This window comes from Nilaparvata lugens, chromosome 11 (genome assembly GCF_014356525.2).
Source record: "Nilaparvata lugens isolate BPH chromosome 11, ASM1435652v1, whole genome shotgun sequence".
NCBI classification, from domain to species: Eukaryota; Metazoa; Arthropoda; class Insecta; order Hemiptera; family Delphacidae; genus Nilaparvata; species Nilaparvata lugens.
The window spans coordinates 42976510-42989021 of NC_052514.1; the positions used below are offsets into that span (position 1 = coordinate 42976510).

At 35.9% G+C, this 12512-nt stretch overlaps 1 protein-coding gene across 1 annotated transcript in view; it reads left to right on the forward strand.

Annotated features, from left to right (window-relative positions):
- Nucleotides 1-12512, forward strand: part of LOC111057872 (sortilin-related receptor-like) — a 160793-nt gene that overhangs the window by 77828 nt on the left and 70453 nt on the right. Inside the window, exons 10-12 of the mRNA XM_039437313.1 lie at nucleotides 391-588; nucleotides 7287-7458; nucleotides 11153-11389. Coding sequence (XP_039293247.1) covers nucleotides 391-588; nucleotides 7287-7458; nucleotides 11153-11389 — 607 coding nt within the window. The remainder of the gene's footprint in view (nucleotides 1-390; nucleotides 589-7286; nucleotides 7459-11152; nucleotides 11390-12512) is intronic.

Here is a 12512-nt window from a genome sequence, read left to right on the forward strand (position 1 = left end):
ATTTTTCATCATAGAAGTCTTATTATTTTGTTTATTATTACCAGTGTTTGCCATAGGTCTTGACAGACCTGGCAATGTAAGATGTATTTAAATACATATCAAATATCATAATTCTCAAACTTAATATTGAATTCAATATATTTGTGTTCCTACAGACCCTTTAGGATGATTAAACAAATGTTTTTTCTCTTGCAATCATATCAAACTTTTCTATTTATTTCCTTCTATTTTTAGCCTTCTCTCTCATATCTTCAGCCCTTCTTTCTCTTCTCTTTCTAGCCTTATCTCTATTTTCTCCCTTCTCTCTGTGCTATTTTTTTATCCTTTTCTTCAGCATTATTTGGTGGCTTTAATCACAACTAAATTTGATGTTGGAACTATTTTGTGTAGGTCGATTTGGCGGGAGCGTTCGCGTACAACTGCAGCGCGGATGATTACAAGCAGTGGTCACCGAGCAGCGAGGATGGACCTCATATGCCCTGTGTGTTGGGCAAGAAGGAGACATACCAGCGTCGTAACCCGCACTCCAACTGCTACAATGGCCGCGACTATGATAGACCTGTCAACATGGAACGATGCAGGTGTCAGGTGGGTGAGATTGATGAAAATTCAAATTCATTCAAAGGAAATACATACAAATTAATAAAATAAAAATTATTTATTTATATTTAATATAAATTAAAATAAGGCACTATCGGCAAAGAACAACTTGTGCACCAAGAGTGATTTTGAACAAGTATGATAAACATTTCAAAATAAAATAAAAAATAAAGCTTATTATAAATAACTAAACTAATTGAAACTACGGACAGGGGCCTGTTTCATAAAAGTTACAAGTCCTGTAATAGAGGAAACGTTCCTGTATTACAGGTGAAAATTAAAAGCTTGTGTTTCATAAACAATTTTCCCTGTAAAACAATTCACAAGTCATTTGCCTGTATTAGAAGTAAATAATACAGGACTTCATCATTTTTGTGTTTCATAAAAAGTAACTTCCTGTATTACTGGACCTGTAAGTTTTTGAATATTTTATCATTGTTTAGAACATCCTAAAACTTTTACAAGTGTAGGTATAATCTTGAAACGAGTAGTTCTAGTTCTTGTAAAGATGACTATGTTATTATTTGTAGGCCAAGAACTTTCAAGGACGGAATTTCATACAATAAATGATGCAGGAAACTCATCAATATAATGAACGGTTTAGATTAAGCTTTCTTCAGTGAAGCGTTATTGGAAATATTCAGAAAATGTACGTCCATAATGTTCTATGTTTTTTATTAAACATATTTAATTAATGTCGTTAATTTAATTATTAACTTTTTTTTGAAACATTACTACTTACATAACTGCTATAATAAGTTCTGTAAGTTGAGTAGTTATTATAATTTCTCAACTATTTATCATTAACAAAGTTATTTTCCTGCATGGATGCAATCTGTCCATCGTCAGAAATTTGATAATGTGTATTTTCCACCAAAACATGTTAAGTAGCACTTTTTTCAGATATTATATAAGGCTCGCTGGCCAATGAAAACATTAATCCAAAATAAAGGAACTGTATTACAGGTGATTTTACAATAAGTGTGGAATTATTTTGATGAAACATAATTTTACAGGATTGTAAATTTTAATTTATACATTAATACAGGCCCTGTATTACTGGAGTTCTATGAAATAGGCCCCTTATCTGTGCCAACTCAGTCGTTCTCAATAATTGAAATTAAAAGAAAGGCGATTCAAGCCGATTTCTGGTGACGTCAGCACAGGTAGGGCTCCTAAACCAATAAAAATTTGTTGATTTCAGCTGATCTATATCAGCTAGTGTTTTTATTGGTGTAGGAGCCCTACCTGTGCTGACGTTACCATCAACCTTAGACCAGTTATAGAATAGACACGGCTCATTGTATATTCATACTGAAAGTCGATGAAGCCAACATCTACTGCCATATCGCCAAATCGTGACGTCAGCATCGGATAGAAAACTTTCTGTAGAGTTTGTTTACATTGTTTTCCATAGCAGATTGTGTCTACTCCAGCGGGAGCGCAGCAGGAGTTTACCATCTTAATGAATAATAATTTACATCCTTCTGAAATAGACACAATCTGAAAGTTTTCTATCCGATGATGATTTCACGATTTGGCGATATGGCAGTAGATGTTGGCTTCAGAGGCTAGACTTCCCAGCGTGTCTATTATATAACTGGTCTAAGCCATCAACCACCTGTCATGCACTATGGCTTTGTTCACGGAGTTTGTGGCAGAGTGAGTCTAGTTGCTATATAGAGGCTCGCCTCTATCTTTTTAAAAGCGAGAGGAGCGAGCTACTATAGATATAGAGTAGAGGATTTATAAGAGATAGAAGCTCGAGGACCTCACTATAGGTCAACATGCTATTTCAAACTTTGTAGTTTAATATCATTGAGGAAATAAATTCCAGTTTAAAATTTGAATTGAAGGTAATCAAACCTGAAGTGTGTAACGCTTCAATAATAATTCAATGATCAATAATTAAACATGGGTAACACAACTTCCAGAAAAGTACCACAAGCTTAAGGCTGTGCTAAAAATAAACTTTCTACTCGTGATATTTTTCTAAGTTTTTCGATTTGTATGATATACACCCTAGGTGAATTGAGAATTTATATGCAACATTTCAAGTTAATCATTCCAGTAGTTCAGACGTGATGATCCGTCATTCGTGAATTTCCTACTCTGTATGTATATAAGCTGATCTTTCCTTAATGATGTTATGAATTGAGAATCTTTATGCAAAATGACAAATTAGTCAGTTTAGGCCCGTATGCAGATACTCGGTTCAAACGGAGAAATGTGAGCTGTTCGTTTAAACCCCGTATGAAACACATTATGATAAATGCAACCATATATACAAGTAAACGTGGTTTAGCGTTAAGGCTGTGCAAAGGCTAAAAAAACTTTTTACTCGTGATATTTTTCATTGTTTTCTGATTTGTATATCATCAAGCTATCAAAATGAAAAAGTTTTGTCAGGAAAACATTTTTTTTCGATCATTACTTTTTGAGATATGAGCGACTGAAGTTTGAATTTTTGGGACAGAACATTTCAAATTCGGTACGATATAAAATCCATGAGATTTAGAGGATGAAAATCTTTATCTTCATGGTATTGTTGATCTAGTAAAACATTAATTTACTAAAAATATCAATTTTTGGAAAAGTTATTCAATTTACTAAAATAACTCAACTAATAGTTATTTTTGGTTATTTTTAGTAAATTGAATAACTATCTTGAAAATAGATCTTTTCTGAAACTTTTTGTTTTACTAGATCAACAATACCATGAAGAATCTATTTTCAAATCTCGTGGATGTATCTCTTACCGAATTTGAAATGTTCTGTCCCAAAAAATTTAAACTTTAGGCGCTCATATCTCAAGAAGTAATGATCAGAAAAAATGTTTTCCTGAGAAAACTTTTTGATTTTCATAGCTTGATGATATACAAATTGAAAAACTTTGAAAAATATCACGAGTAAAATAGTTATTTGTGCAACTAGTGCGCAAAGTGACAGTTTGCTGCACCGAAAGAAACGTTTACGCCCGAGCCATAGGCGAGGGCGGAATGGTTTCTTGAGTGCAGCAGAGGAACTTTGCGCACGTATTTCACATTAAGTTTTTCCTACAGTTACCATTGAATATGAAAAGTGGGTAATTATGGGTAAAATTGCCTGAAATCTATCAAATGTTTTTCTGTGTAATTTTATTATTGATAAAAACCTTAATCCTAAAATCCTAAAGTCCTCGTTGTCCTTGGTTATAATATATAATGAATAATAATTAGCGCGTTGTGCTTGGTTGCACCTCTGCTCACTATAGCAGCCACAGCAGTCACTGTTACCAACTTCATTTTGATTTTGCTGCACTGTTGCTCCATATAACCTACTAAGTATTTTGCGTTGCCATGTTGCAAATCTGGAGTGCAGAAAAATTTTTCCCGCACTAGAGCGGAAAAGTGATTCTTTGCGTTCTGTAATCAGTGCAGCAATGGCCACTTTTCAACGTAACTGTAGGAAAAGTTTATTTTTAGCCTTTGCACAGCCTTACGCCAAAAGCTTTTCCAATTCTAGTTTATACGACATTTACAGTTATGTGTCACTTTTCATATGCCAATTTTTGTTAAATTTATTCAAGGTTTGTATACTTAGATGCTGAATCAACATGTCTGTGTATATTTTGTCATGCATTTTCTAATAAATAATTTTTAATTTGAAAGATTGTATTTGTATTTGGCAGGTGGAGGACTTTGAATGTGATTTCGGTTTTGAGCGGAAAGACAAGTTGCCGATTTGTGTGCGAAACAAGAAGGTGTTGCCAACCTATTACGAGACACCCGCCAGCTGCAGGGAGGGCGAGTTCTTCAACCGCACTCGTGGATACAAGAAGATCAAGGATGATGAGTGTCAAGGTCAGTTGCTTCTTAGATCAATCATCACCTTGATGAAAAGATGGAGATATGATCAAACAGCACGTATCTATTTTGACTATAACTTCATGTTTCCATCATGAATAAGACTTATCACCCCATCTCACTAAATACTGTCAGAAGTCAATTATGACCCTTTTTTACTTTCCTTGCCCTATTACCATAGGTGAGGAAAGTATTGCTTTCCCAAAAAAATAAAGGTACCCTTATTTCAAGTTTTCTATACGTTTCAAGGTCCCCTGAGTCCAAAAACCTGATTTTTGGGTGTTGGTCTGTGTGTGTGTGGTGTGTGTGTGTGTGTGTGTGTTGTGTGTGTGGTGTGTGTGTGTGTGTGTGTGTGTGTGTGTGTTGTGTGTGTGTTGGTGTGTGTGTGTGTGGTGTGTGTGTGTGTGGTGTGGTGTGTGTGTGTTGTGTGTGTTGTGTGGTGTGTGTGTGGTGTGTGTGTGTGTGTGTGTGTGTGTGGTGTGGGTGTGTGTGTGTGTGTGTGTGTGTGGTGTGGGTGTGTGTGTGTGTGTGTGTGTGTTGTGTGTGTGTGTGTGTGGTGTGTGTGTGTGTGTGTGTGTGTGTGGGGTGTGTGTGTGTGTGTGTGTGTGTGTGTGTGGTGTGTGTGGTGTGTGTGTGTGGTGGTGTGTGTGTGTGTGTGTGGGGGTGTGTGTGTGTGTGTGGGTGGTGTGTGTGTGTGTGTGTGTGTGGTGTGGTGTGTGTGTGTGTGTGTACACCATAAAAATTTGTTGATTTCAGCTGATCTATATCAGCTAGTGTTTTTATTGGTGTAGGAGCCCTACCTGTGCTGACGTTACTATCAACCTTAGACCAGTTATAGAATAGACACGGCTCATTGTATATCATACTGAAAGTCGATGAAGCCAACATCTACTGACATATCGCCAAATCGTGACGTCAACATCGGATAGAAACTTTCTGTAGAGTTTGTTTACATTGTTTTCCATAGCAGATTGTGTCTACTCCAGCGGGAGCGCAGCAGGAGTTTACCATCTTAATGAATAATAATTTACATCCTTCTGAAATAGACACAATCTGAAAGTTTTCTATCTGATGATGATGTCACGATTTGGCGATATGGCAGTAGATGTTGGCTTCAGAGGCTAGACTTCCCAGCGTGTCTATTATATAACTGGTCTAAGCCATCAACCACCTGTCATGCACTATGGCTTTGTTCACGGAGTTTGTGGCAGAGTGAGTCTAGTTGCTATATAGAGGCTCGCCTCTATCTTTTTAAAAGCGAGAGGAGCGAGCTACTATAGATATAGAGTAGAGGATTTATAAGAGATAGAAGCTCGAGGACCTCACTATAGGTCAACATGCTATTTCAAACTTTGTAGTTTAATATCATTGAGGAAATAAATTCCAGTTTAAGATTTGAATTGAAGGTAATCAAACCTGAAGTGTGTAACGCTTTCAAATTTCAAGCATATTTTTATGATCAATAATTAAACATGGCTAACACAACTTCCAGAAAAGTACCACAAGCCTAAGGCTGTGCTAAAAATAAACTTTCTACTCGTGATATTTTTCTAAGTTTTTCGATTTGTATATCATCAAGCTATCAAAATGAAAAAGTTTTGTCAGGAAAACATTTTTTTCCTACAGATACCCTGAAAAGTGACCATTTGTGCACTGATTGCAGGCTGCAAAGAATCACTTTTCCGCACTAGTGCGCAAAGTGAGTACTTTGCGTACTCCAGATTTGCAGCATGACAACGCAAAATAGTTAGTAGGTTATATGGAGCACCAGTGCAGCAAAATCAAAATTAAGTTGGTAACAGTGACTGCTGTGGCTGCTATAGTGAGCAGAGGTGCAACGAAGCACAACGCGCTAATTATTAAGTAGATATTATAACCAAGGACAACGACAGCACAGTGCCACCACAGCACACACCACACAGCTGCCCCCCGCCATTCAAACACTACTACATTATTCAGGCAATTTTACCCATAATTACCCACTTTTATATTCAATGGTAACTGTAGGAAAAATTTAATGTGAAATACGTGCGCAAAGTTCGTTTGCTGCACTCAAGAAACCATTCCTCAACTCAAGTAAACGTTTCTTTCGATGCAGCAAACTGTCACTTTGCGCACTAGTTGCACAAATAACTATTTCTGATCATTACTTTTTGAGATATGAGCGACTGAAGTTTGAATTTTTGGGACAGAACATTTCAAATTCGGTACGATATAAAATCCATGAGATTTAGAGGATGAAAATCTCTATCTTCATGGTATTGTTGATCTAGTAAAACATTAATTTTCTAAAAATATCAATTTTTGGAAAAGTTATTCAATTTACTAAAATAACTCAACTAAAAGTTATTTTTAGTAAATTGAATAACTATCTTGAAAATTGATCTTTTCTGAAACTTTTTGTTTTACTAGATCAACAATACCATGAAGAATCTATTTTCAAAATCTCGTGGATGTATCTCTTACCGAATTTGAAATGTTCTGTCCCAAAAAATTTAAACTTTAGGCGCTCATATCTCAAGAAGTAATGATCAGAAAAAATGTTTTCCTGAGAAAACTTTTTGATTTTGATAGCTTGATGATATACAAATTGAAAAACTTTGAAAAATATCACGAGTAAAAAGTTTATTTTTAGCCTTTGCACAGCCTTACGCCAAAAGCTTTTCCAATTCTAGTTTATACGACATTTACAGTTATGTGTCACTTTTCATATGCCAATTTTTGTTAAATTTATTCAAGGTTTGTATACTTAGATGCTGAATCAACATGTCTGTGTATATTTTGTTATGCATTTTCTAATAAATAATTTTTAATTTGAAAGATTGTATTTGTATTTGGCAGGTGGAGGACTTTGAATGTGATTTCGGTTTTGAGCGGAAAGACAAGATGCCGATTTGTGTGCGAAATAAGAAGGTGTTGCCAACCTATTACGAGACACCCGCCAGCTGCAGGGAGGGCGAGTTCTTCAACCGCACTCGTGGATACAAGAAGATCAAGGATGATGAGTGTCAAGGTCAGTTGCTTCTTAGATCAATCATCACCTCAATGAAAAGATGATTGATTGATTGATTGATTGATTGATTGATTGAGTACTTTATTTATGTAGATTACAATATATACTGTCTTATACACTATATACAATAGCTTACAATACAGCAAAATTATAGATGAATTTACATGATATAGACTAAGAAAATAATTATTGAACTGTATATGATATGAAAAAGCAATTGTAATATAATAACTATAGATAATAATTATATGTTATGCATCTACATAAATTGGCGGAGCTTTGGACATATCAATGTCCATTCTTCGGAAAGAATATTAAAAATATCCTCCCCAGTAACTCTCTACCAAAGATCAAACAGCACGTATCTATTTTGACTATAACTTCATGTTTCCATCATGAATAAGTATCACCTCATCTCACTAAATACTTTCAGAAGTCAATTTTTTATAAATATCCATTATTAATTTTTTTTATAAGTGACCTTTTTTATAAATATCGGGGACCGAGCTTCGCTCTGGAGTACAAAAGCGTACAACATTTATTACGAAAGAAGAAATTATAATAACATTCATAGTTCATACAGAAATGTTCTATCTAATCACAGTAAATTGAGTTTAATTTCCAGAGGAATGCAAACATTTCCCTCACAAAGGCCCGGTTGCACAAAAGCCGGTTAAATTTTTATCCTGATTAATTTCACGTGAACCAAATCTGTGTGGGTGTGTGTGTGTGTGTGTGGGTGTGTGTGTGTGTGTGTGGTGTGTGTGTGGTGTGTGGGTGTGTGTGTGTGTGTGTGTGGTGTGTGTGTGTGTGTGTGTGTGTGTGGTGTGTGTGGTGTGTGTGTGTGTGTGTGTGTGTGTGTGTGTGTGTGTGTGTGTGTGTGTGTGTGTGTGTGGTGTGTGTGGGTGTGTGTGTTGTGTGTGTGTGTGTGTGTGTGTGTGTGTGTGTGAACACGATAACTCCATTCCTAATTAACCGATTGACTTGAAATTTTAAACTTAAGGTCCTTATACCATGAGGATCCGACATTAAGAAATTCAATTCAAAATGGCGGATAATTGCTAAAAAACCATGTTTTTCACGGTTTTCTCGAAAACGGCTCTTAACGATTTTCTTCAAATGTATACCCTAGATAGCTTATAAGCCATATCAACTGACATGAGTCTCATTTCTGGGAAAATTACAGGAGCTCCGTAATATTCCTGAGAAGAATGAATTTTGTTAAATTTCTATCACGATTTTCTCAAAAATGACTTGACCGATTTTTTTCAAATTCATACCCTATATAGTTATATATCAGCTCTATTAACTGGCATGAGTCTCCTCCCTGAGAAATTAACAGGGGGTCCACCCCATCCTTGAGAAATTTACTTTGTAACCTCCTTCTCGTGCGTGAGGTAGGTAGGTAGAGCAGTTTATTAAAAAGAACACATGTCGATATTTTATTTGTAGAGCAGCTGTTTTGACAACTTTTAAAAAGTCCTCAAATTTCATAATTCAAACAAAGGAAAATGTACTCGAACACAATCACAATATAGTATAATAGTATTTTAATTATTTAGCCGCCAATCGGCATAATTTTATTCCCTAAATAATTATCCTCGTTCATGAGGCTTATAGATCAATGAGCAAGGAAAGTTGTGTGAGTGTACCACACCAGATTTCTTTATAAATATCGGGGACCGAGCTTCGCTCTGGAGTACAAAAGCGTACAACATTTATTACGAAAGAAGAAATTATAATAACATTCATAGTTCATACAGAAATGTTCTATCTAATCACAGTAAATTGAGTTTAATTTCCAGAGGAATGCAAACATTTCCCTCACAAAGGCCCGGTTGCACAAAAGCCGGTTAAATTTTTATCCTGATTAATTTCACGTGAACCAAATCAGAGAAGACCATGTGAAAAAGATGGATCTACTGGAATTAATCAGGATTGAAAATAACCCGGCTTTTTTGCAACCGGCACTAAGTACCTGATTGAATGATTACAAAAGTTCAACAGCTGAGTCATAATTTTGACACAGTCCCTCACACATGAACTCACTCACTCACTTCCATCATCAACAGACGACGAAATAATTATTATCAGCTGTTTTTTCCAAGGATGAATAATAATTATCCTTTTAATGTCTTTCAGCGAGTTTTCCCTGGGATGAGATTTAGTGCAATCGATTTTTTACATTATAAACCTACTATGTTCTGAATTTCGTGAGAATCGTTAGAGCCGTTTTCTAGATCCGGTGAAATACAAACATATAAACATCTAAACATCCAAACATCTAAACATATAAACAAAAATTGCTCGTTTAATAGTATAGGATTTGGTTCTAACAAATTGAAATATTTATTCTAACTAGTGTCAAGTAATGAGTTGCTAGCGGAGTGAATCAGTTCGTCAAGTTTTTACTTTGTCAAGTGCCTTATGTGACCAGTCAATATTCAGTCTAATTTCTTTAGGCTCGTAGTAAGTTGAGGAAGACTTCAATACAATATTTAGGTGCTGTCAAAGTGTGTTAGAATAGAATAGAATAGAATATTCTTATTTGTCCAAGAACAAATTACACGATTGCATGAGACATTGTCAAGATAGTTATAATACATTACAATTACATATTAATGTATTTCTATACAATATAAGGCATAATAACATCAAAGTATACATTTTTTTAAAGTCATAATACATTCAAATATTCACTTCTCATAGTACTCTTTCAAGCTGTAAAAGGGATTTTTGACTAGAAAATTGTAAAGTGCATCTTTAAACTTCAAAAACGGGAAATTTTTTATTTCTTGAGGAAGGTGATTGAAGAGTCTCAAACCTACATTTACATGGCTTCTTAAGGTCTTTGATAACCGTACTTGTGGTATATGCAAATTTAAACCCTTCACTTTGTTAGAGGAAGGTCTCAGTTCGTCAATATCTTAGTTTGTCAAGTACCTATTTTGACCAGACCTTGAGATGCTGGAAGAAATGAGGATTGTGTACTTTCTGTGTACAGTAAATTGTTCCAGTTCCAATCGTAAATTGTTCCATCACGTGACTAGTGCAAAATGTTCCCATGGATCGTCATTTCAAAATCGTTGGTTCAAGCTTTTGGCGCGCACTTATAAAGTTGATTAACACCAAAATGTGTCGTTTACTAGCTGCGTGAATGAAAAAAGGATGTTTTACAAACTTACCGTCTAGAAAAATGTGCATTTCTTCTATTCCATCACTCTCAAATTTTCTGTAGAGAAAAATTCATTTAATGAATGTTTATCAAACATCATATTGTTGGTTATGTATTCTATGCCTATGCTATTGTAAACTATCAGCGCATGCGCAGAGAAGCAAGCAGACCACAATAATCGACCAATGAGAGCTCAGATAGTTGGAACTGTACCAGGCTTTGTGACAATTTACCACGCTTTGACTGTGGGGCAGGAACTTGGAACTGGAACTGGTTTCTGGTACAGAATCTGTCAAAACTCTTCCCATGGAATGCGGATCTTTTTATCTGGTAAATTGTGAATCGGACAATTTACCACATTCCATGAACACAGAACGGGCCCATTGAGTACCCTACTTCAAGTTTCACGGTATCAAGTTTTTATAGTAGGCTGATTTTTCTATCTGATTTCTTTCTCTCTGATTTTTGACTATTCCCAACTGATTATTTCACATACATTCTTATTTCGTTCTTTCTTAGGAGGTGAAGAAGACTTTCTGCCCGACCTGATCCCGTGTCCCTACAGCGAGGTGAAAGATTTCCTTCTGGTAGCGCAGAAAACACGCATCGTTCGCTACGATCTGAGCAATTTGAGAGCGGAACCGCTTCCCTTGCCTAGGATGAAGAACGTTGTAGCGATCGAATTCGACGTGGAGAATGACTGCGTTTACTGGGCCGATATCAGCAACAGTTCGATCCAGCGGCAGTGTCTCAAAGGTAAAATTAGTGGTGAAATTAGTCGGCTACCCTCAACAGTTTCAATAATGGTGTATTTGCCTCATTTTTCACATGTGTCATATGGTATTGAATTATTTATTTTTTTTTAAATTTCGTTTATTTACTCCTTAAAAGTTACAAATAAATAAACTATGCAATATACTCGTACACTGTGATAATGGAATAATTGTACAAAAAAAACACTAGAACCAATCAGAGAAGCCGTATTATCAAAAATACCTTATCTGATTGGTTGTCGTGAAATTAATCACGGTTAAAATTTAACTGTCTTTTGAGGAACCGGGCATATTACTTGCCAAATTACTTCCCAAAAGAGCAAGCTCGAGCTCGGGAAAGGATAGCCATGCAAACTTCGACTAGCTAATAGCAAAAACTAAAAATCAGTGAACATGAAGATGAAAACATAATAAACATTAAAAATTTATTAATAAGTTATCATATTAGAATAATATAATGAGTTTCAATACAAGAGTCAAGCCCTAGAATGGTTTTAAGAATTACATAGAAAGAATGCAAAAAATCATTAGGGTAGGCACACACCAGTTAGTCAAGACAACACTACTTCACATAGTCGCTCTATAGGTGCGTACAGACTTTCGCTCTGCTCCGCAACCGAACATCACTCCAGCAGAGCGATTGATGATCGACCGGGGAGCAACAATGGTTCGACCGGGGAACGCGAGAAGATCTAACATCTTCCGTAACGTTCATGATGGGTGCGTGGGCGGCGCGACTGTAGTTCGATGGAGGAACGAGGGCGGTACGAGGAAGGAGCGTGCTCGGTGCGGGTTGGATGAGCGTATATGTGTACGCAGCTTAAGAAGCAACACACACTGATTACTCATTGCAATTAGACATGTCTTCATAAGCAACTATGTGAAGTATTGTGACTAGTGTTGTCTTGACTAACTGGTGTGTGCCTAGCCTTAGTTTTCATTAGACAAAAAAAACATATTATCTATTATGATTATTAATTCTATCCAATGTGTGTATCTAATAAGAATGAACTTGAAGAAGTCGACCATAATTTTAACTATAACTTTACTTCATATTATTTTATCCTATTGAACTCCAAAATCGCTCTGCCATATCCCAGCCATTC